At 26.8% G+C, this 25280-nt stretch overlaps 1 protein-coding gene across 3 annotated transcripts; it reads left to right on the forward strand.

Moving 5' to 3' along the window:
- The first annotated feature begins 377 nt into the window (after positions 1–377).
- LOC114125887 (uncharacterized) lies at positions 378–25262 on the forward strand. Of its 3 annotated transcripts, none has more exons than XM_027989694.2 (8): positions 378–1159; positions 2140–2197; positions 15315–15523; positions 17663–17769; positions 18598–18703; positions 18814–19140; positions 20828–21030; positions 22862–25262. In XM_027989694.2, the coding sequence occupies exons 2-8, from the start codon at positions 2142–2144 to the stop codon at positions 23132–23134; spliced, it is 1281 nt and encodes a 426-aa protein (XP_027845495.2). In that variant the 5' UTR covers positions 378–1159; positions 2140–2141; the 3' UTR covers positions 23135–25262. The 3 variants fall into 3 exon arrangements, with proteins under 3 accessions (XP_027845495.2, XP_027845503.2, XP_027845513.2); XM_027989702.2 differs by having other exon boundaries at positions 17666–17769; XM_027989712.2 differs by lacking the exons at positions 378–1159; positions 2140–2197 and adding an exon at positions 14789–14940.
- The last annotated feature ends 18 nt before the right edge of the window (positions 25263–25280 follow it).

Consider the following 25280-nt stretch of genomic DNA (forward strand, 5'->3'; position numbering starts at 1 on the left):
TTATAATAATATATCATATAGTATAGTATTATTTTTATTTATACATAACTTCATAATGGCGTACCAACTTTAGAACGGTATGATGAATAGGATAATTTTATAAATAGCTCGAATTTCATAGCATATAACTAAAAACAATATTCAGAATGACTTTAAGTTTTAATAAAAATTAAATAACTTAAATCATTAAAATTACAAAAAAATAAAACTGTTTGAATATTTAAACAGAATCGTTGATTGCAAAAACGTCACGAGTCACATATTTTATGAAATTGAGATATTAGTAAAAACGTATACTAGTAATGTGTTTCTATGCATTGAGTGTAAAAACGATTTTAGTTGTATAATTAGTTGATAATATATATTTTAATAAGTTTTTATTCTTTAACTAGTTTTTTTTCTAAATTATATATATTATACAATTTTTATCAATTATTCAAAAGTTTTAAATAATTGACTTATGATGATTTTGTAATGAATAATATAATCATTTAATATATATATATATTTAAATTTATATTTATAATAATGTATTACATTTTTATGGTGTATAATAAATAAATTGAATACTATGCAAAAATCAACCCATCTTATCTAACCATCACTGTATCAAACTATAAACTTATTATACTCGTATATTATACTGAAAATGTATAAAAATTTAAAAACATAATGTTCTAAATAAACTTCAATTTTCTACATTACATAAAGTTTAGTCTGTAGGTATAATATATAAGTTGTATATATATATATATATTATTCTTATGGTGTATAGGTATTTATTACGGTACCTAATACATGTAACGGTCGGGCTGCAGATTCTTCTTTGCGCGGGCTCACACCAGACGTGGTCATACTGTCTACCGCCGCGCCGTAGCGTAGGCACACTTGCGCCGGCGAATCTGCGAAATCCAATCGAGCCGATGACCGCGCGCGCGAACTCAACTGATCGCAGTGCATCGTAGCTCGCCGTTCGACTGTGTTGTCCCGGATGTCAATAAACCATTTATTGTGATAACGTTTCATGTGAAGTGCTTTCGGTTTACTTACACTTGTACGACATTTTTCATTCGTTATTTTTTTCTCCAATTATATTTTGATTTAGGTGTAATCGAAATTAAGGACTTAAGTGCACGCAAATGGTATCGTCTCTTCTCCGGTGAGTATAAAATAATTACCAATTACACTTGAACTATAATCCAATAAAATTACGGAACGTGTAATATGCAATAATATAAACATATTGGGAATAGCCAATAGGTACTTTAGATTAGTTAATTTAATATTTATCAACTTTATTAAATTTAAATACTAAAATATATTTTATTTTTTGCACATAAATGCATATAAATTAGTTTTTTTGCTTATACTACAAATCAATTTGTAAAAACTTTAATATTAAAAAAAATTGATTTTTCTATAATGTACTTTATTTGATAAACTAAAATTCTAATTTTATAATAATTAATAATACTTTTTATTTTTATATACATTAATGTATATGTACTTACTTATTTAAAAATTAATTAAACGATAAGGATCTTAGTTCATAAAATATTTACTTACATAATTCAGTAATAAATTTAAAAATAATACTTATAAATAAATATTGGTTATTCTAAATTTTGATGTAAATTTAATAAAATTAAACACACATTTTTTAAAATAATAAAATTTAAATCTTATAGTATATTATACTTCAATATATACCTATACTTTTTAAAATTAAATTTCAATAAAATATCTTTAATTGTTTGTAGGTAATGTTTTGATGTTGATTTATTAGTTAAAAATGCGGTTTACGTTATTAATAAAGGAAAAACTAGGCGAGTGCATATTCTATTCATTTTACTATAAGTTCATTCAACTCAATTTTTTCGGTCGTTACTCTATTACCTAATAATAAAGATAAAATGCGTATACCTAACGTTAAATACTTAACTATTGATACAATTGGTATGTACTTACAAAATACAAATGTTCGTAATGCTTAATTTTTTTTTTTAATTTGACAATATTTAGTATCTATATTCAAGTATCAATAAAAATGAAATATTTAAAAATTATTAATGATTTATAAGTTAATTACTATAAAAATGTATATACATATATTTAACTTTGAATTATTTGTTATTTTAGTTATGAAGGAACACCGAACCAAAGGACTTAGGGTCACAACTACTGAAAGCATAATTAGGTAAGTTAATTATTATTAATACAGTTTTCCTCATTTCGAGGAAAACTAAATTTGATAATTGCTTGTTATATAATAGTTGCGAAATCCTACGAGTTTCTGTGTTTAAGACTTTTCCACAAATCAATCACCTAATATTATAGTATAAAATGGAATACAGAGTAGTATAGTATTATTTCGAATAATGAATAACTTACTATTTTCTGACTTTTTTTTTGGTACCTATAATTTACACTTGTCTTTACACAAAAATAAACTTGAAGTATTATAACAATTGTAAAAACTAAAAGATCGTTTAGATTTTTGATTAGTTTCATTCCGAATTCAAACATTTGATAAATTCAACGAATGATTTAGGTATATAATGTACACACATATATTATCTAATATTTAAGAAACTGTTATCAATATTTAAATATACGTGTAATGTTTAAAATTGTTCGTTATCTGCAGTTGTTGACTTGAGTAGCTTGCTAACGGTTTATTCATTTTGATAATTCGATGGAATAAAAGTTGAATGACATTTTACGCCTTATGCGTTCAACACAAATTATGATAATATAATATAGGCGTATGTACATTATTGTATTGTGTGGTGGACCACATATGTATATTATATATGATATATATACCTACTGCGAAGGGTTATCGGTGTTTTAGACGTTAGTGTGGCAAACAGTTCAGTGCTTAACATAACTATAGTTCTATGTATGTTCTAGGTAGATATCTATCTATCTATATGTATACAGAACTTACTAACGATAGTGATTTTGCGTACCTAACTGCGCAGATAGGCATTTTATGTATTATTTGTTCAGCAGTAGCGCGCGGAAGCATCACTGTAGGAGATCGCCGTTACCGGAACAGGTAGTAGGTACTTATAAGACGGTAACAGGTTAATCATCAACATCACACAATTGACTCATAAACCTTAAATTTTGATAGCGTAGCTGTACCCTCCCCTCTTTTGCTTGCTCGTACCACCCCGCCGCCCGAGAAACTGGTGCTAGTGCGTCTGCGAGACATTGATCGTGTATTCCCGTGCGTTGTCATGCTCTCACTCCCTCTATACTGTACGCGCTTCTTTCACTCTGTTTCGCTCACTCTATCTCACTATATATTTATTTATACCTACCACTCTGCTTCCCCGTAACGCTCTATTCGATCTTTCTGCCGTTCTGCGCCATTCGTCCGATGAAGTATGTAACGGATCATCCGGCACTATGTATGTATAATATATACGTATACGCGTGATATTACAGTTATAGGTAGGTACTATATAGCGAATAAATATGTCTACGGGTTCATCAATCTACATACTATGATAGTTAGTTTTTTACATCACATAAATAATAATTTACTTAGAGACAATTTTTCTATCGTTTTTTTTTTACAACAATGCAATGGTTCAGTGGTCACTAGATAGACTAAAACACATATACCTAACTAACGTCAGAATTACGAATGATTTATCTTCTGTACAACTCATATTGACATATCGTATGCTATTATCATTTATTAGTTTATTACATTAATTTTTGAAATATTATTATAAACTAGAAGTACACGATAATATTATATAAGCTGTAGTATATTTATAACTTGGTCGACAGTAAATATAACTGTTTGTTTTTGTTTAATTCTGCAATTTTTATTTTATAAAACAGCTCACTCTAGGTTGTACTATAATAGAGATCCATTTAACACTTTTTGTTAGAAATCCCACGCAATTTTACATTCTTTATAGCTATACCTTATTATAATGAATTGCTTCTAAGTGTTCATATACTTAACATGTTATTTTTATACATACAGATACAATAGATATTTTGTCTACAACGATAAAATAGTAACTATCCGTTTTAATTTATGTGATATACGTATAGTGTTGACTGTTGATTTCAAAATATTTATCCCAACAATAGTAAATATAGTATATATTTAATTAAAAAATTATACAAAAAAAAGTTAACAGTTATACCGTTTACTTATGTTAATACCGTAATACAATTTTTATTTTTTTATTTTGTTGGTATTTATATTTGTATAAAAAATATGATAATAAACAATTTGCTCTGAGCTATTGTTAGAAACTTGTAACGAAATGGCCGTGTATACTTGCTTCCATCAAATAATTAATGTATTAGATTAAAATATGCAAATTATAGTTATTGCACTCAATTCATTATGTTATATATATAGTATACTATTACTTTATAGTATAAGCATCTACAACACTTACAAGGTGTCTCGCAAAGTTGCGAGTAACTATACTTTAGAGTTTTCAGCAGTAGCGTTACATAAATTCTATTATAATCCTTTGTTTAAATTAGTTTATGTTTGAATGTTTCATGGGCACTACGATTTATACAAAATAGGTCAAGAAACATATTTAAAAAATGTAAAACTATTTGTTATATTGTAATCAATATAATGATATTATTAAAGAATAATTTGTATTATTTTTGAAATATTTAAAATTTTATAAATACCTAGATTGTTCCTGATTGTATAATAATAAGTATTTGTATATTTTTGTACCTATAAATAGTAATAGAAAATTGATAATAATTTGAAATTAAATAGTCGTAGTATTATTTAATTTGCTTATAAAGTTCTATTTTTAAGTTCTTCTACATATTACAATCTTATGTAGTTATTACTTATTTAAAATCTAATTACTAATTTTATTTATAATAATTTAATATATTTTTTAATATTTCTAGATATTAAATTAATATTTAATATTCATATTAATATGTTGGGAAATATTATACAATTTGAATTTTAAGGGTTAAATTAACTTCTTGATTTTAGTTTTGATTTATTAGTTAGGGTTAGAGACAACCATTACATTTTAAAAGAAAACATACAATTCCCGTAAAAAATGACGATTCTGTAGCATGTTGTAGGTTTTAGAATTGTGCGTTCCAGTACAAATCAACCGAGATTTTCACTATACGACGATTTCTTTACTTAACTCTTTTCATTGCCGATGTCAAGAAGTTGTCAACCCGGATATGGTTTTTATTAATCAATTCTTTATTATTATTATTATTATTTTTTTTTTTCATAGACTTGTATATGAAAAAAAATATAAAGAATGAAAAAAACTCTTCCGACTAAACGTACAGCGAAAAAAAACAAAGCGACCGTTGTCGCGATGATATAGCAACACGGCAATAATAATATTATAGTAACGGAACACGGAGGCAGATCATTGACCCACGATGTAGGTACTTGGCGCGGTCGGTCACTGTCCTCCACTCCTAAAAATATGATTTTTCACCGATTAGCCGAATAACTTTCATTTTATCTTATAGTTACTTAACTTAGTTTAATAAATTTTAATTTTTTTTTAGATAAGCCGAAAATTAAAAGTTGTTTAACACATTAATTTAAAATAGGAAAGTTTCTGATATAATATACAATGCTCATATTTTAATATTTCATAGGTAATTATTATTAATATTAATTATATAATTTCATTTAACCCCAAATTAATAAGGTATAAGGTCTAAACTTTATATGATCGAATGCTTTTCAATGTACATTTTTATATATATTTATAAATTTACAATATATTTTTGTATGGATAATGGGATAAAAAACATAATTACTAACACGCTATAGTTGAATGAAGTTTAAAAAAGTTACTATTTCGTAGATAAAACGATTAAAATAATTATATTGTACTTAATAATATATTAGTACGTTGGTAATAAACACACAAACACAAATATATATTATATAAGTAGTAAAAGAACTACAGAAAAATATTTTTATAAAATGATACATATAAAATAAAATATATTATATAGGTAAAGTATAATATTTATATTATAGCAATATCGTAAAATGTGTATTGTGTTAGTTATAAAACTGTTAATAACATATTCATAAGAGCATGATGTTGTACCTCCGATAAAAATTGAACGAACTTCTATTGTTGTTTTCACAAAAGTCTATTATGACTAATTTGTCTTATTGAATTTTGAAAAAAAAATTTATTTTATTATTATTTATCATTGTATTTTTTAAACCTTCCATGTTATAAAAACAAATGATACATACAATAAATTAAATGTAAATTATGATAATTTATGGTTTTTAAGTTCGACAAACTTTCATTTTATCAGTAGCTTATCATATAAATAAAAGTATTATATAATTTTAAGTTACTAATGCATTATATATTATTGTGATATTAAAAAAAAATAGTTAAGACATTCTATATTTTACTGTTGTGTGCTAAAAAATAAAGGATTTACTAAAATAAAGTAGATAAGTATGTTATGCTTTTAAAATAAAAAATTTATGAATACAAAGGTACTAAAATAACAAAATAAATTACCTAAATATGAATATCATTTAAAAAAAAATATTTTTCAAGTTTTTCAAATAAATTAAAAAAAAATTTTGTTACTTATTACTGTAAAATATTAATTGTTCAAATTAAGAGAAAAGAGATGAAATTTCATATAATACGAGTATGAACCAATAAAGCTAAAGCTTTTGATAAAAATAACTCATGATTTTCAATATATAATAGACGTTTAGCCTTGACTCATTTTGTCACTATAATAGGACGGGGGTAAATTGGTGAAATTTAATCATTATACAATTTAATTAAGCTTGGAATTGTGTGGGTTAACGTCCTAACCAAATATAATTGCTACTCTAAACCGTCCCTCTACTATATATGTGTATACGATGTTGTTTTTTCTCTCCTTCCGTGGCAATCGTGTAATCACGGTTTGGTTTGTAATTATCGGCCACATTTAATGGATTTTAGGACTGCTAGTGGTTTTTTTTCTATTTTAGTTTTCAGTGATAATATGGGTGTGCCTAAAAAGATTAACGGCCGATCGCGGTGTGCGTTGACCCCGTCGACGTCCAAATCCAATACGCTATATAAACTCTACGACCCGTGAAGGAAAACCTGTTGAAATGTGCGAACAGCTATAAGTATTAAATTGATAGAACCCAAACGACGATACCACACACCTCTATGTGTATTTTCATTGTGTCTGCATGTCATTCAATGTGATTTATGTCGCAAAATGTGTCGTGCCATTCCATATAAGTACCTACAGAAGGAATTTAAAAATTCATTATAGCTACAGTATGCCTATCAATAACATTTATCAACTTTCGTAGTAATTAAAATTATAATTAAGTCATCTACTAACATATTAGTACATATTTTTTATGATTGTTGTTACATTTTAATTATAGAATAGAAAATTTGCTCCAATTTTTTAACCTAGCAGTGAGTTTGGTCTAATTTTTTTTTTTTAAGTGAAGGTCAAATTCTATAAGTATTTTTCTTAGTAATTCAGAAAAATTAGGTAACTTTAGCTTTCAGAAAGCTGGCATATTTACAAGACACTAGTTTTAGATGAATAATTATTATTTTTTACTTTTTTAGTCGTTTGAAATATTCTATCCTTTTCCGGCGGAGAAGGGTGGTTATTATTTATGATTCTAATATTAATAATATTTATTCAAAAAGTTAGAAAATTAAATACTGCAAGGTTAATCATAAACTGTTTAACATCAATTCAATTTTATACGTGGTAGGTATTATTGTAATTAAAAAAAACCTTAGTTGATTGAAACAAGAAACTTAAAAATGTTCAATGACTAAAATTACTATAACATATTATCATAATCTATACATTGTAGATATATAGTGGAAAAGTTACATAGGTAACTAGTTTATGACACAATGGAAAAATTCCACTCAAAATATGTGAATTAGGGCAGATTGTCATTTTTTTGTAAGCTCATGGTCACTTACGTCATGTTACAAAGATTATTCATTGCATAGGTTATATCTTATTCGGTATTAATCAAACAATAATGTAAAGATATTTTGGCATTTTCTATTATTATATTATTGAGTTTAGTGTGCATCATGCTGTGTTCCTATAGTATTAAGTTTATTTATTTGTATTTAACCTATGTAAATTTTATATAGAGTGATGCAACTGTTTCATAATATAAAAAGTCTTTATTTATGTATAATAATAAAATACATATTAGGTAATAATAATTATATATAATATATTCGTTTCAATTTTTTTTCAAACTTTGTAATATAATGCTACGAATTTTCAAAAATTTTCGTTAGTAAAAACAATTCATGTTCAATATACAAAAAAAAACCCTTATGTATAAAATAAATAACCACTTTCAAAAGTATGCCGATTAATGTTTAAATTGATGACGCGAATAATAATAATTGAGATTCGGAAACGGCATGCCTAAGGGATAATTTTGCAATTTACTGTCGACGAACAAATTAATACGTTTACGAGCAGTAGGCGACGCGAACATTGCCATCGTACGGTAATATAATTTGGCAAGGACCGGCGTGACCGCCGATGGTTCACCGACCTCGATGCGCTAACGGCGCGGCGGCAATAATAATAATAATAATTTGATGGTTCTCTCCCGCGCTCTGAAACTGGCAATACGGAAGAGCGCCCATGATATTATAACATATTCAATATAATATACATAAATATAAATATAACTCAATGCGATCCACTTGAAATTTGTAATCGAAAAAATAATCATTTTGCGGCCACTCAGAGTAATATAGTGTCGTCTTTATTCCGCGCCGAGCGCTGTAAAAGTTCAATCGACAGAGGCGCGCGCTATTTGTAGGTACCTATATTACGTTTTCGATGGCACGTGCATACACATACACATGCACGTACACAAAGTTCGGGTAGTTTAGCGGGATGTATTCGGCCCTTTCATGACCACCTATTTCCCTCCCTCTTACTCACATTTTCGTAATCCTAGTGACCACCTCCTATCGACAGCTATATACAGAGTGATCTAAGTTATCATTTATTAATCATCCATTTAAACTTAAATTCTGGATTCTAGATTTTTTTTATAATTACACCCTTAAGTGTCATATCCTATAATACTTAGAATATGTATGGCATTTAAAGAGTGTCATGTGACAAATGTAACGATAAAATTTCCTTTTTTTCAAAAGTCATTTGAAACACACCTATTTTTAATCTAAACATATTTTATTTTTATTGAAATTGGGATACATATATAAAATCGAATTAAAATTAAAATATTTAGTTACTGAGTTATTACACTTTGTATAATACTAAGGTCTATGATAAAAATCTTAACAGATTGGAAAATATGATAATTTTAAAATTATATATAATAATAACAAATAATTAATAAACAATTCTTATATAAGAATTCTATAAGCTGTAAACATAAGTATATAAGTAATTGGTTAAGTAAAATTATACATCAATATTATATTTGTTTGTTTAATTATATTGTATTTTATATCCTTATAATAGGTTCTAATTGTTCTATTATTACGGAGTTTATACCTAAGTATTAGTGTTCTTAATAGATATAATATATATATATATATATATATATATTATACATTTAATAAAAATATTGGCTTGGCAATAATAATAGAATAGAGTGGTTAGAATTTAAAAATAATAAGTTTATACCACCAAAAAATATTTTTTAAATCTAAACATTTTAAAATAATATGGTTTTACATAAAAATTGTATAAATCAGAATTTAATGTATTCATTTTTAAAAGAAAATTCACCCAGTTGAATGAATCACCCTGTATACGAATATAGGTACAAAGAAAAAATATGATATAGGTACATCAAGCAAAGTAACTCTACCCTCTGCTGTATTACATATATATATTGTATAGTAAACTATACAGATGTTCTTTATTTTAACGTTCAACCGGTTATGTCGTCAATATTTTCATACTCGCCTTTTTTCTTTCTTTCTTTTTTTCCTTTCAAGTATCTTCTTTGTTATATTAAATATAAATTTTATTTTTGGCGAACGGGTTTATCGGTTTTTATTTGGACCACGTGGATGTTAAATACGAAGAGGAGGTAGTTGTGGAGTAGCGGGAGGAGGAGTAGAAGGCGGCTGCAGGTCTCGAATCACAAAAGAATCGTTGAACCATGCTGAGGTGACAGCGCGGACTGACTGAGATTGAGAAATCCGTGTAGAGTCCCTAGTTTTGTTTTTTATTTTTTTTTCGTCATTCTCACCAGGTAATTTTTTCTCCACTCCACATTTCGGGCCGACACCGATTATTAGTGCGTTTCTACGGTGAGACTATATAATATGTGCTAGCGTGGAAATTGTTCGACAAAATTTCAAATTAAACAATTTTTAATTATATTATATAGACATATAATAAATTACGTATTCATATATAAGTATATACATGTAGCAAGTATATATACTTGCTTTATTTATTTTATTTTCCTTTAATTTTTTTCGTAGGCATTACATATAATATCGTATTCAATCCACTCGAAATAATAACGAGTTCACGTTCATTCTTCAGTCTATTTATTTTAGTATCCACCGGACATCTGGAATTCTCGAATGAGTGAGTGTGTTTGATTACTATACGCGCATTTGATTTTTAACTTGAAGTTGGCGTATTCATTATGACCTATGAGTTACATACACAATATTTATAATGTACCAACATTATATATTACATTGATGATTTTTAATTCATTTTTTTTTCGCTTGAATGAATATCTTTTTTTAACCATTATTTATTTTTACCAAACCAATAACAAAAACATTTAATTTTCAGAATTTGCAAATACATTTTCATTTAAATTATATTTTTTAAGATAGCTATTAGGGTTTTTTTTAAATTGAGAATATTCGATTACATATAACTTATAATTTATAATACTTTTTAATTTAACCTCCACGTTATAAAATATCTATATAAATAAATATTTTATAATTTATATGTTTATGGAGTTTTCAAAAATGTGATACTCAGGTGTCATAAACATTTTAAGCTTTAAGTTCATGAACTTCGCAGAAAATAGTAGTAATACTATATGTTGTCATTTTTCATATTTCTCTACCACTCAGGTATATGAGTATAATTGAATTGAAGTATTCATTATATAAAATGTATATAGACTATATTTCTACCACTTATATATAGATATAGTATCATTTACAACTCATATGTAATTTAATATTTTATTATTATATACGTGCAAATTAATCGAAATACCTTATCTATATATCACTGTATCTAGATTTTATTCCATTATTACCAAGTCGTATTTATAACTATAAGACACTAATCAAAACATTGAATACATGAGTCATTTCTTATAATATAAGTTATTACTTTGTGATAAATTATAATAATATTTTTATTACACTATCATATAATTAGACAAACTTAAACTACATAACACTCAAATTTTGGGAAAATTGGTATGTTCATTTAATGATTACCTATAATCCAAAATAACTAAAACTATCAAATTGTTTAGTTTAATGCAATAATGATATTTGATATGTATTATTTTAATCATATTTGTGGCCGGTTAGGGATGAGTAAGTTAAAGAAAAATGTTGCTCAGTATTAAGAGTCATATATAATATATATTCTTTTAAATATAAAGGATACTGACTGAATATATCGACTGTATGTAAGTATACGTGAGGTCATCGACAGGCAAAGAGGATCGACCTTTCATCACTTTATTTTTTATATTATTTTATTTATTCGTTTTTTTCTATTCTGCACACCTCTGTCTTTATAAAGTATTTTCTGAGTTTATTCTCTAGGTTTTTGTATACATATTGCATATATATATATATATATACCTATTATTTATTTATTTCCCAAGACGACTTGAAGTGGTGTGTAATGTAGCCAAAAAAACACGCGCTCATTCAATCGTTACAACGATGAAGAACATAACGGACACACAACCGTTAGAGCAGACCTATGCGTACTGTTCTGCATTGTGCCTGCACAATACTCATCTGTATAATACTCTTTCATTTCTAATATAGGTATGGATATATATATACTTCCTAATGGTTCGTTATATATGATTAGTTTTCTACTTAAATATAAATTTTAAGTATAATTTGTGTACTACGGTTTTCATTAAACTTCGCCGATTTATAATTTATAGATATTATTAATTATTTATAAATATCATTCTAATATTTTATTATTATATTCTAATTTGTTCCATCATATTAAATGATATAATGGTAATACTGTATGCAGTTTTTAAGATTTAAGGATAGATTATCATAATTCATTAAAAAATCTACTATTGTTTTATTACGTTTCCGATATTTCCAAAATAGTAAAATACGTAGGACAGTTTAAACAATAACCATATTATTAACTTAATTGTTTTATTAGTATAAAATCAAATATCAGAACAATATTATCCAATATGCAAAAAAGATAAAAATCATAAGTATTATATTGATGTAATACATAAAAATTAATTACAGCTTATACAATGACTGTTTAGTTTTTTTTCTATAAAATTAAAATACTGATACTAATCTATTATTATATATTATTGTTACCGTATATAATGTTAAAAACAGAAAATTTATTAACGAATGAAATATAATTAAGAAATAGAGAATCAGGATTGAAAGACATATCGAATTTATGATATTATATGGTTACAGGTTCATATCTTAAAAATATAGTGTTGAAAATAATTAAAAATATAATAAAACATATCAATGTAAGATACGAATATAAAAATTATAATAAGCATTGAGAATACATTTACGATACATGTACGCGTTTAATCAATGCCATACTGTGTAATAGGTATCACTAGATATGCACATTGCACACATACACATATGTATATTATATATATATATATATATATATATATATATATATATATATTATAATATATATAAATTTATGTATTGATAACACTACTATAATAGTCATAAAATTTGAATAATTGTGAATTGCGTAGCATAATGTCATGTAAGTACTATACTCGCACAGAACATGGTAGGTATGATACTATAATATAATGTAATATAATATTATGTACCGTTATCCTGCACTGATGTTTTAACAAGGCGCGGTCGAGTCTTATACTTAGTGAAAAATAATATTTATGTATGTATATGGTATTTTAGTCCTAACGTATCATTATTGATATAAAATATGAGCTTAAACACTGCAATCAATGCAAATTACCAGCTAGGTATATTGTGTATTCATGATTCATGCTTATAAAATACAAAAACGTACCTAACCAATTAATGCGTACCTACTTAAAAGTTAAAATAATGTTTTCTTATTATAAAAGAAAATTAATAATTGCCTACCTATAACATATTTGTTCTGATGTCGTAATATTTTATAAATATATAATATAATTTGATATTTATTGTACCTACATATTATAGGTAGGTAGTAGTTAAAATTGTCATTAATGCTTTTATTTCATGACGTGCAACGTGAATTAATAAAGACTATCGAATATTATTATGTACTAAAAAATAATGGATATTGACAAAACAGTAATATATTATCAACGATATTGCATTTGACTTATGACAACTTTCAAATTATATGATGAACTACATTTTTTTATATTCATACATCCTAACGGATGTCACGCGAATGGTGTATAAAAAAAAAACTACTTAAAAATACAGATACACGAATTAGTGCAGCGCGTATTATACATAATATATGATAAGTCACAACAATCATTATTAATTATAAATTATAATGTATCGTTTGTTACCAGCATCGTTATAACACATGGTAACTACAATGATGCACCACACTGCGATACATATCTACTTCCACTTTCTATAAATGTGCATTATTGCGGCGATTTGAACAATTCCGCGTTGCACGGAGTGTTTATGCGCGCGGTGTAGAAGAGGCAATAACCTTCAGCATTCCATGTTCCCCTGTTTCCCGTTCACCTCACACGTCGTTAACATATAGAATAACGGTAAAGATAAAAAAAAACCGTGTTTTTTCCATATCAATTTAGTTTGACTACCGCCACGCGTTTGTCTATCGCGATATCGCTGAAGTCAATTATAAAGACATCAAAACTATGACCGTGTGAACTTAGGTATAAACTACTTGACGTAATAGTCAAATTTTCAGACCATTATTAAAAAAACATTAAAATTTTTGTCATGTATATTATGTATTATAACTTAATATGATTTAATTAAAAGGTGGAATATCTATAAACAATAAATACAATAAATAATGAGTATACAAGTTTTTAAACACTGCAATTATATTTATATAAACATATTATTATTTTCTTATTAATCAAAATATCAATAAGAAAACTACTGATGTCTGATATTAAATACATATCATATTTTTTACTATTTTAATTTAACAATTGTACTGTGTTTAAATATATGATTATTCTTAAGTTCAGTGACACAGTAATTGGCATAATCTTAAATTTCGTAAGTGCCGTTTATTGTACTTCAATATAATCATTTAATTATTTTTAATTTTAATATATGATTATAATTTATTTTATCAAACCAATAAAGTATCAACAGTTTATTAACAATTCTACATAATACTTATGTTAAGTACTTAGCAGTTTATTATCAATAATTCTGATAGAGTATTATATAGTTTATAACGTACTTACCTATTTAAGTGTATAAGATATACAACTTGATGTATATTATATCTTACATATTATATTATAGGATTTAAAAACCTATCTTTAGTTTTCGATTACTTTTTATAAAATATTAACTTTAAGTAAAAATTACTTATACATTAGTATACAATGTGTATTGGTTACACACGGTAGACATATCAATTAATAGGAATGACAAATGAGTAATACAAATCTAATAACTATATCGTATAGTGCGTATAACTACTATTATTTATTAGCATAAATTATTTATAATCAACTCTATTAAATATAATTATATTACATAGGTAGCAAAAAAATTAATGATTCTCAACCTGTTGAAACTTTTAAAGAATCTATGAAAACTTTTCAGGGCAACATTTATGAACTTTAGCGCTCTGAAGATGTTTTTACAGTGTATATAGCTAAAAAACTTAAAATAAAACATAATCGAAATTATAATATTAATATATATAATTTAATTTGACTAAACATAAATAATACATTTGGTTAATATTTTAAAAAAAATAATTATAATATAACTACCTATAAAATTAATTTTTTTTTAGATCATTTATAAATATAATTTTTTTAATTTTAATCACAGTGACAAAAATGACACTATGACCGAGGGTGCAGAAGGTCGCAGTGACGACCCGCTGGCTTCATTGCAGTTAGACGTCGCTTCCGGGGGCCCATCGTCGGAAAGCCAACAGCCTGAGAGCCAAGCGGAAGTGTCCACGTTATGTATATCGTCGGCAGACAATGATATTGACAAAATAATCGCCGGAGAATGGCATGGAGGAGAATGCAAAAGTATGTTTGCGGTTTGAGCAATATTTTTTTTATACATATATCGGGTTAGCTATTTCACAAAACACTCGTTATTTCAAAAACTACTAATGTTTTTGAAAATATTTCTTTTATATAATTGTAAGACATTAAAAAAACAACATTTAAAAAAAAATTATATTTTTATTATTTTTTATCGTAATTTACGTAATTAATTTTTTTTTTTTAATGCTTTAAAATTTCGATTTTCAATATTTTATTCCAAAGGATAATATTTTTTTAGTTTTTGGTATATAATAATATAATTTTGGATGAGCAAGTTATGAATTATAAGTAGAATGTACATTTAAATGTTCCCAAAAAACATGAAAAATTACTTTAAAAAAAAACTACTTAATACACTATTACAAATAGATTACAAATATTTTAAATATTATCCTTAAATATTGTTTTTAATAAAATGATAAATTAAATGATCCAACAAAAATCGGTTTAAATTATTACATTTTTTGTAATTTAACGTTATCGCAATTAATGCAAGTCGTAAATAAAACTTATCTATATTCATAGTTGCTTGCTTGTGAGTTGTAACTTAATATGTTAGATAATTATGCAGCCACCGTTGCATTTGTCTGGTACATAAGTAAAATCATGTGTAATAAAAATAATACGACGAAGCAAAGTATCTATAAACATGTACTTATTTAATTTTTTCTTCTAGTGTAGTTATTGTGTAGTCTATGGTAAATTTTTATAAAATGTTATTCATCATGATAAAATATACAAAAAATATACCTTATGTTTTGAAAAAATGCTCAGCAAATTCCAAGAATAGAATATTCTTAAACGAATTTTGTGCATGACAATCAATGTTTTGAGATATACAGAAAAAAATGCAATTTACATTTAAATCCACGCCCTAGTTATAAGTGGTTATTTAGAGTTTATATGATGAGCAGAGTGGAGTGATAAAGGGATACCCCGCAAAATGTTGGTCCACTACTTTGCTTATCTAAACTTTAATTGATTTTTATTGATCGAAATACTTTGAACAATTTCCACTTTGCTTAGTAATATCAAATTAAAAATGTATGTTGTCATTCAAAAGAGAAAATTAATTTAAAAATGATAACGATAAAAACAGTAAAAAAACATATAATTTTTTCTCAAAAATGTTGTTTTTTAATAACTTAAAATTATGTAAAAAAAAAAAATTTTTAAACTATGTTTCCAAATAATAAGTATCTTATATTAAACAAATAATGCCATGTATATCAACAGACAACAATATAGGTACACTGTACGTGCCCACAATTAGGTCGTTTGAAGTTTACTGAGGAATAAACTCTTTCTCTTTCTTGCAGAGGCTAAAATAGTATATATTTTACGTATTAAAAAGTTCATATAAGGGATTATTGATTAGGTCATATACAAACATTATTAAGTGCCTCCACAGAGGGAGATGGGTTGCCAATGTGTACCTAAATCATATACAAAAACTTACTACGCAACTACTTATTAAACATTCAAACATCTCTAGCTTGACTGTTGATATAAGATATATTATTCATTTATTAGATAAAATAATGTACTTTAAATATTCAATATGTAGAGTAAACTGAATTCAATTTTGATAACAAATTTGAACCTATTATGAATGTCAATTTCAGTTAATAATTTAATTCCTATTTGAAGTGTAGCGAAAAATATATTTTGGTCTTTACAATGTTTTAGCTAAAAGTAATTTAACTTAAGTTTACATGCATATTGACAACTATATACTTGTGAGTAAAGATTAAAATTTTTTTTTTAATAATTAAATTAAAATATATGAATCAAAAATTATAATAAAACGAATTTTACTGCACGCTTAATTTTATACTGCACACTAAACATTTTATATTATTACCATCAATAGGTACATACGAGTATATAGCTTCACTTTATATTTCTTCGTTTTATACTTAAATAGGTACTGTCTATAATTTTGCGAACTTATATATGCTATAACGAATACCAAAGTATTAATATCTTTCATACACGATTAGATCTTTCTGTCTTTACAACATATCCTGCCAGCTGTTATGGAAATATATATAATAACATTTTATACATACACAAACTAGAACATTTAATGATATTGTTGTTTATTTTTGTTAAAAGCAGGTTGCTGCAGCAGGTGTGCGTTCAGAGAATGGAGGCTGGTCGGTGATAAGTTGCAGTTATTTTGTTTCAAAGATTATGATGCGTTGATAGCAACTCGACCAGCGGTAAATTAGTACAAATAAAATACTTATTATTTTATAATATTTGGTAATAATAGTTTAAATTCTATTAAAAGTACACATTTAAAAAAATTATAACATTTAATTATTCAAGAAAAATAACACATGATTATCAATTATACCAACAATATTAATTACTTTTAATGTAGATATTACTCCCAAAGTTCCAAATATCGCTTTATAATTTCTGCCAATATAGCTAGTTTATTAGGATTTAGGGTTACAAAAATTTTATACCATATACTGATACACTAATAGACGTAATGAAAATTGATTATTTTTTGTATTGAAGTACTTAGTTAAACGAACAATTTTAACCTCATTAATACACTTTAGTAATAAGTATATAGATTTATTTATACATACCATGATTTATATATTATTGAAAAAATCTTATGTCATAAATTATAATCATTATACCTTTTTCAATGATAGTGTATGTAAGCTTAACACACCTGACAAGTTATGGCAGGTGTTATGATATGCCTGCCATAATATAAATGATTTAATATATTATTAAATTTATATTTAGACACATAATTGTTTTTACGAAGAAATTGTATCCACAATAATATGTGAAAATAAAAACAAAATGTATTCAAACACTAAACATAAGCATATGTAAATAACATATAATACATGTTATTCCAATTTAAAAAGCCGTTTGGCGTTTATTTATAAAAATCAATAAAATAAAATATAACATTTTGAAAAAGACAGAAAATATTACACGTTTTAGAGGGAGGGGGGGGGAGAAATCAACATTAATTACGTAGTTATTTTACAACTTAATAATTTGATATCGTGTTGCAGATAGCGAACATACAGTTTTGCTTTCGGTTCAAGTCTAGCCCAAAATGTTTGAAGCATCCAAACGTGCCAAACGCCAACTGTTTCATATTTTTTGACATCGTCTCGGGTAAGCAATATACACATTACACACACAAACATAATTTACGTGTCAAACGACCACCCCTTTATGGACAACTATATATTTTGATATACGGTATCCACTTATATCGGTTGCAGGTGATATCCATAAAAATTGGATGCAAGTGGTACGCCGGTTGAAAGAGGCATCGGCTAACGCAACTGTTGCACAGTTACGCCGGTGGTCGCAAGCTGTGGACGAAAATGGTAACACCGCGTTAATATTGGGAGCTAAACGCTTAATGAACTGTGGATTGTTTAAACGAGCGTACCAGTTTGCAGTCATGATGTTGAAATTTGGTAGTGATGTTAACTGGCTGAATAACGGCGGTCGATCGTTGATCACATACACTGTACACTACATGGATCAGGCGATAGACATTACTAGACTCTTATTGAATTGCGGAGCGACAGTCTGGCTAGAAGGTGAGACGATCTACAATAGGAAAGTTTTCCCTCCAAATGGCCAAACCCATCTTTCCATAACTGCCATCTGCAGGGTATTAAACCGACGAGGGTTTCAAGTCCTATATATTTTTTAGTGAAAAATTACTCCCTTTCTACACACGGTGGTGTATTTGAAGTAAAATCAGCCTAATTATGCCTATATAAATTAATAAATTAGAAAATTTTGTAATAGTTATGACGTAAAACTTATATGGGAAATAAAATTAAAACAAAAATGTTATACGAGTAATGAATTTATAAGTTTATGATTTAGGTTTCATAATCGTATTTGTTTTGAAATTACTAACTTTATACCTTGTACTAGTTTTACTTATAATTCAACCGAAATAAGCATGTATAGTTTCATTTTATCTTATCTTATACTAACAAAAACGTACACTTGTTGTTCAATTGTTGTAAAAAAACAAATCCTAGATATTCTACTGTACGCACACACACAACATTCAATCCAGAATAATAAAATTACTTATATATTTTATTATGATGATTAAAATTTAAAATAAATTGTAATACTAAGTTGATTAAAAAATAATTTGAGATTAATTAACTATAATTACACTCATAATTAATATTTTTCAGAACTAAATATCACTAATCAAGCACTAAATTGCTTTAAATTAAGGCATTGATTAAATATTACACACTTACAATAAATAGTTACCAATATGCAGTTTATTTTCACTTGGGGAATAGTAATCCACCAAGACCAAGTCCTAGTAAAAGTCCAACCATGTTTGAACTGTATAAAATACAACTTCTAGCAGGTCGCTATAAACATAGTTATTTTTCAACCACTAAAAATATCGGTCTGACTTAAGTACGTCAGTGTGACTAAGACAGATGGCGTTTTAGATTTTGATCGAGTTGAATAATGTTTGACATCTATTACAATGATGTAAGTTTTTTTATGTGTGACTGTCACCACTTTTTTAATATATAGTTCAATCTTCCTCATTTGGGGGTTGTTTTTGATAGAAAATTTGATTTGGGTGATATTTTGGGGGGTCAACTGAAAGAAATTCTTAGTACTTTTTTTTTTAGTAACTGGAAAAAACTAACACAAAATGGCGATAAAACGGAAATATTTACGCAATAGTTGTTTTTGACACAAAAGTTTTTTTTAAGTATTTAAAAATAAATAATAATATAAAAATAAAGACTAATTTTACTAAAAAAACAATATCATAAAAATTTTGTTTTAGAACATATCCCTCAATTTAGAGGATTTTAAGTGATCGTACATTTTGTTTTTTTAGAGCTGTATCATGTATGGTTCTGCCCTAGTTGAATACACTTTTTTGTACTTAATTAATTTTATTAACTTGATCCTCAAAATTATAATAATCAACCTGAATAATTTTTTGGTTTATTTTAATTTATGACTCAAATAGGAAAGTTATTTTAATTTAAATCACTACTTTAATAGTAACATATTATTATAATATAAAATATTCTTAGAAATAAAGGTTGACATGATATTATTATGTCTCCGTTCAAAATCGTATTTCCTAAACAATGATTCATCATTTTGTTAACATTTAATACATCCATTTCTATGACCTACTCAATGCTGAGTTACACTAAAAACCTACTTTATAGCAGATCGAGAGTTCGCGTTATTTTAACTTATATACATTGCCAACAGATTGCAATTCGGAAGCTAGACTTCATTATGTGAAATTACTGAAGGAATATCGCACAAAAACGGAGACAGATCTTCAAAGATGTCTGACCGATGCCCCGATTGAAAGCCCGTTGGACAGCATATTCACTTGGTTCCTACGATCCGTCATGATCAGAAGGCGCATGGATGACAGTTGCCTGCGCACATTGTCACTACTCTCACAGGTTGGTACAATACATATTATGGTATAAATGTACAAAGTAATCTATATAAATGAATTTGCAATGTCTATCTTTGGGCTTATGGGCTTAAAAAAAAAAATTACAAACGTCAATCTAACTGTTATAACGTCATACTTAATTCGAAGATTGACAGTAAATATTTTTTATTTATAGAATCTGGATATTAAAGTGCATATTATAATACTTATTAAATATTTTTATATTTTACATTGCACTTTTGTAATTACAAATGTATACGCTTCATAATTATTAGTAGTTATTATTTAATTCATAACTAAAATGTATTTTTAATCAAGTACTTTGGCATATTAGAGTTTAAAATACATATATTGTATACTTCATCTTATATCGTATACATTTAAAAAAAATAGTACGATTGTATTTTTTTCAAAATTAATCATATTCTATGATAACTATTAAAATTTTCAATTTGAAAATCTATTTTTATCTTCGTATTGGTAATTGTTTCAAAGATACAATAGCCAATAGTTAATGAATTGCGTAAATGCATATGATCATAATTAATTGATAGTGTCTTAATATTTTAAGTATACATTTATATTGTATAAAAATAAAATTAAAATTAGTCAATAATCAAGACGATTATTGATTTCTACTATTCAATAATCTTAAATATTATATATTATAATGTAGTATAAGAAATGTATCAATGTTTCTTCGTTTAAAGACAACGCATGCCAAACTATCATAAACACAACGTATAATTTATTTTTGGGGGGCATGGATTGTTCCGAGCTCGGTTTCCTCATCCATTTTAAAATAAATTACTTCAATATAAGAAATAACAATATTATATATTCTACTCTGTCACTTGAAATAAAAATGATTTATTCACTATATCTGGGTAATTTAACCGGGTTGCAGGTAATTTCAACATATTTTATTTCGTTAAGTATTTCTCGTTTTTCTTTTATAATTCATATCAGCACAACTATATTTATTAATTGTTAATTTCATTCTTTTAAACTATTATTTATTACACAATTGTGTTGTATTCCAATCACAAGTGTATGTATAGCGCTAAAATCAGTTTTACTGCTTATAACAATAATAAATAAATAATGAGATTTTTTTTTTTAAATTTTTGTCTATATATTCACGTTCATATTTTATTATTAAAATTTGTATTTTACATATAAATTTGGGCCTTATTCATTAATAATAGGATTTAAACTATTTTAAAGTTTAGATAAGGAGAATTTAACTGGACTTAAACTCTTGTAAGTCCTAAACCTTGCAGTTTCATTCTACCTGTATAAACTTTATATTATGTGTTGTAGATATAACTCTAATCTATTTTAAACACAGTAGTGAACATTATGTTGCATTTTTTTTGCTATTTAAATGTATCTCTTTCGTATATATTATACCTATACAGTGGCGCACACTCATTAAACGTAAAGACTGAAGAGTGTCAAAACTATAGAGACATGCCAGCGTTTATTATGTACAAAAAAAAGTTTTAGTCAGTTTCGTTACATTCATAATACTAATATTACTATTCATCCAGCCACCCACCACTCATTTTGATCCTGTTTCGATCCCTTCGTGTGCGTCACTATATACCTTATTCAATAATTCCAACTGCTATACTATTATAGAATGCGTAGGTTGTATAATTATGTTATATTGTATTAGTGCAGCACTCCTTACCGTCTGTATATTGATTATTGCAATACGTCAAAACACAAAACAATGTATGTCGGCGTGTGGTTCTTCTTCTTTTCTTTTCAAAAATATTAATTAGGTACCTAATTTTTTTCGTTTTTTTTTTTTTTTTTGACACACCTAGTCAATGGGCGAGGACCCGACCAGGATGCACTCGCACGTCATGCGGACCATGTTCAGTCACGCTCAGTGTTACAATATATTCGGACCGGTGTTCTTCCAGATCAAAAAGGCCCTGTCACCCCAGTGGGTGCAACCGCACTCGCTTCAGCAGCTATGCCGCAAGTCCATACGACGATCGTTGTTTCGCGGACGCCACGGTAACGCGCACCCCGACACGGTGGCCGAGCTAAACCTGCCTAAGCCCCTGGAGTCTTACGTCTCCTACCACGACTGAACCACTGCCCATCATCATCTCGCCTGCGACCCCCAACCCACATCGTCAGAGGTTATCCACGGGTGTACGTCTTCCACGTCGCACATTACAAAAACAATCATATCCCCGCTCCAAATATTAAAAATGAACTCAAGCATAATATACTGAGTTTTTGAAATGTTATTTTATTGGAATTGTAGTTTGGTTACAACGCGATTCAAAACTTATTACAAATTCTGTTTTTAAAAAGTTGTACAACAATTCCAACTAGAAACTAATTTTGATACAGCACCCTATGCGAATCAGTCCGTCGCAGAGAACCAATATTTATCGGAACCTATTCGAAGCTATATGGTAATTTACGACAATGTATAAAAATATAAATAATGACATTTTTTTAAAACCTCATATTCCATCCCCGCTCACCTTTAAATTCTTCTCTCCGTTTAGCCTACGATGTACCAATTATAACTGAGTCCTTATGTATAACCTATATACACATGCGTATATCACATACTACATTAATTGCCGAAGCTTTTAACTCGAAAGGTATACTAAAGTTATGATGTCATCAGACGTTTCCGATGTGTTTATATCTACCAGATAATTTCGTTTGACCAATATTTAATACCTAGCTAAGTCGATAAGTCCGCGTGTAGCACCTGTTATTTATCTTATTATATATATACAACTTTTCAACAAATTTATATCATTTTCGACTTATTCTATTTTTACTTATTTATATTTATACATATATTGTTTTTATTGCCTAAATCTATAGCTTTAATAATTTAGTTATTGCCTTGTCTTATGTAATTTTATCGATCGAATGTCTGTAAAATAATTTTGTGTCACATAATCATGTCTTATAAAATTTAAAAGCTAAATAAGTAGATAATAAGTTACTATAACCCACTCAATGAAAATCGATAGAACATTGATCGTTTACTATACAAGTATATTATGAAAGAGAGCAGTGTAGTTTGATATTACACGCGATCGGGTTGCGAAAAAACGTTATTCTTGCCACGTAATAACAATATATATAGGTACATATAATTTCGTGTTATTAACCTATGTATGAGTGTATATATATATTATTATTAATTTCGCCTACTAATGTCACAAACATGTTTATTGTATTTACACGATTTTATTAATATACTCTATTAAATAAACCTAAATCATATATACTTTTTTTTTTGTATAGAGTCATTAGAATCTATATTAAATTATAATGTATGGTCTATGGACGATTTAGTTTTAAGTTAGTTATTAGCAGTATATAATTTAGATAAATCATTTGAAATGTATTGAGTTATGTGTTTTACTAAATATATATCGCTTAACTGTACCTAAGTGTCATGATTGCGTTATATTTGGTAATACAATACTAACAATAGAGAAATATAATATAATAGCCGCAATCGCGTATCTTTCGCGTCTCTTACCCGATTACCGGAGAACGTCAAATAAACTGCGATTATTATTGTTAATCCTTCATTAGATAATGATTTTAAATATGCATTAGCAGTTATTATATTATAATTCTCTGTTGTAGTCCTTCGTGATTCCGTTCAAGTAGATAGGCATATATGTACCTATAAATATTATAGTTATGATATTATGTTATTATGTTAAGATTTGTGATTACTGCCCTTGGCATTTATATAATGTATAATATTATAAGTTATAACACATCTATATAATGATTCTTTTCGTAATTGATTCCTAATGTTTATTATCAGATCGCATAAGTATTTATTTTAATGTATAACATTGATGTACCTATATGATAATATCAATAAGTACGATTTCACGTTTGCGTGCTTGTGTGTGTATGTATATGTATTATATATGTATGTGTGTGTATTATCTAGTCGCAAAATAGGCGACCAAACCAAAGGGTAACCTTTTAAGTTATATTATATGTTTATTATAATATGTTATTTCAAATTTTAGACCATCTATACCAAAATTATTGTTATTCCATCCTATCCAGTTTTAACCCATATATTATTATAATATGTTAAAATACTGATTCTGTAAAAATTTTATCAAGTAGTCCTTATTAATATAATTTTTGTATCTATTCCAAAATATTTCTTTGTATGTGTGTAATTTCAATTTAATAAAACTATTAATTTAAGTTTTTTTTTTATATATC

This window comes from Aphis gossypii, chromosome 1 (genome assembly GCF_020184175.1).
Source record: "Aphis gossypii isolate Hap1 chromosome 1, ASM2018417v2, whole genome shotgun sequence".
Lineage (NCBI taxonomy): Eukaryota > Metazoa > Arthropoda > Insecta > Hemiptera > Aphididae > Aphis > Aphis gossypii.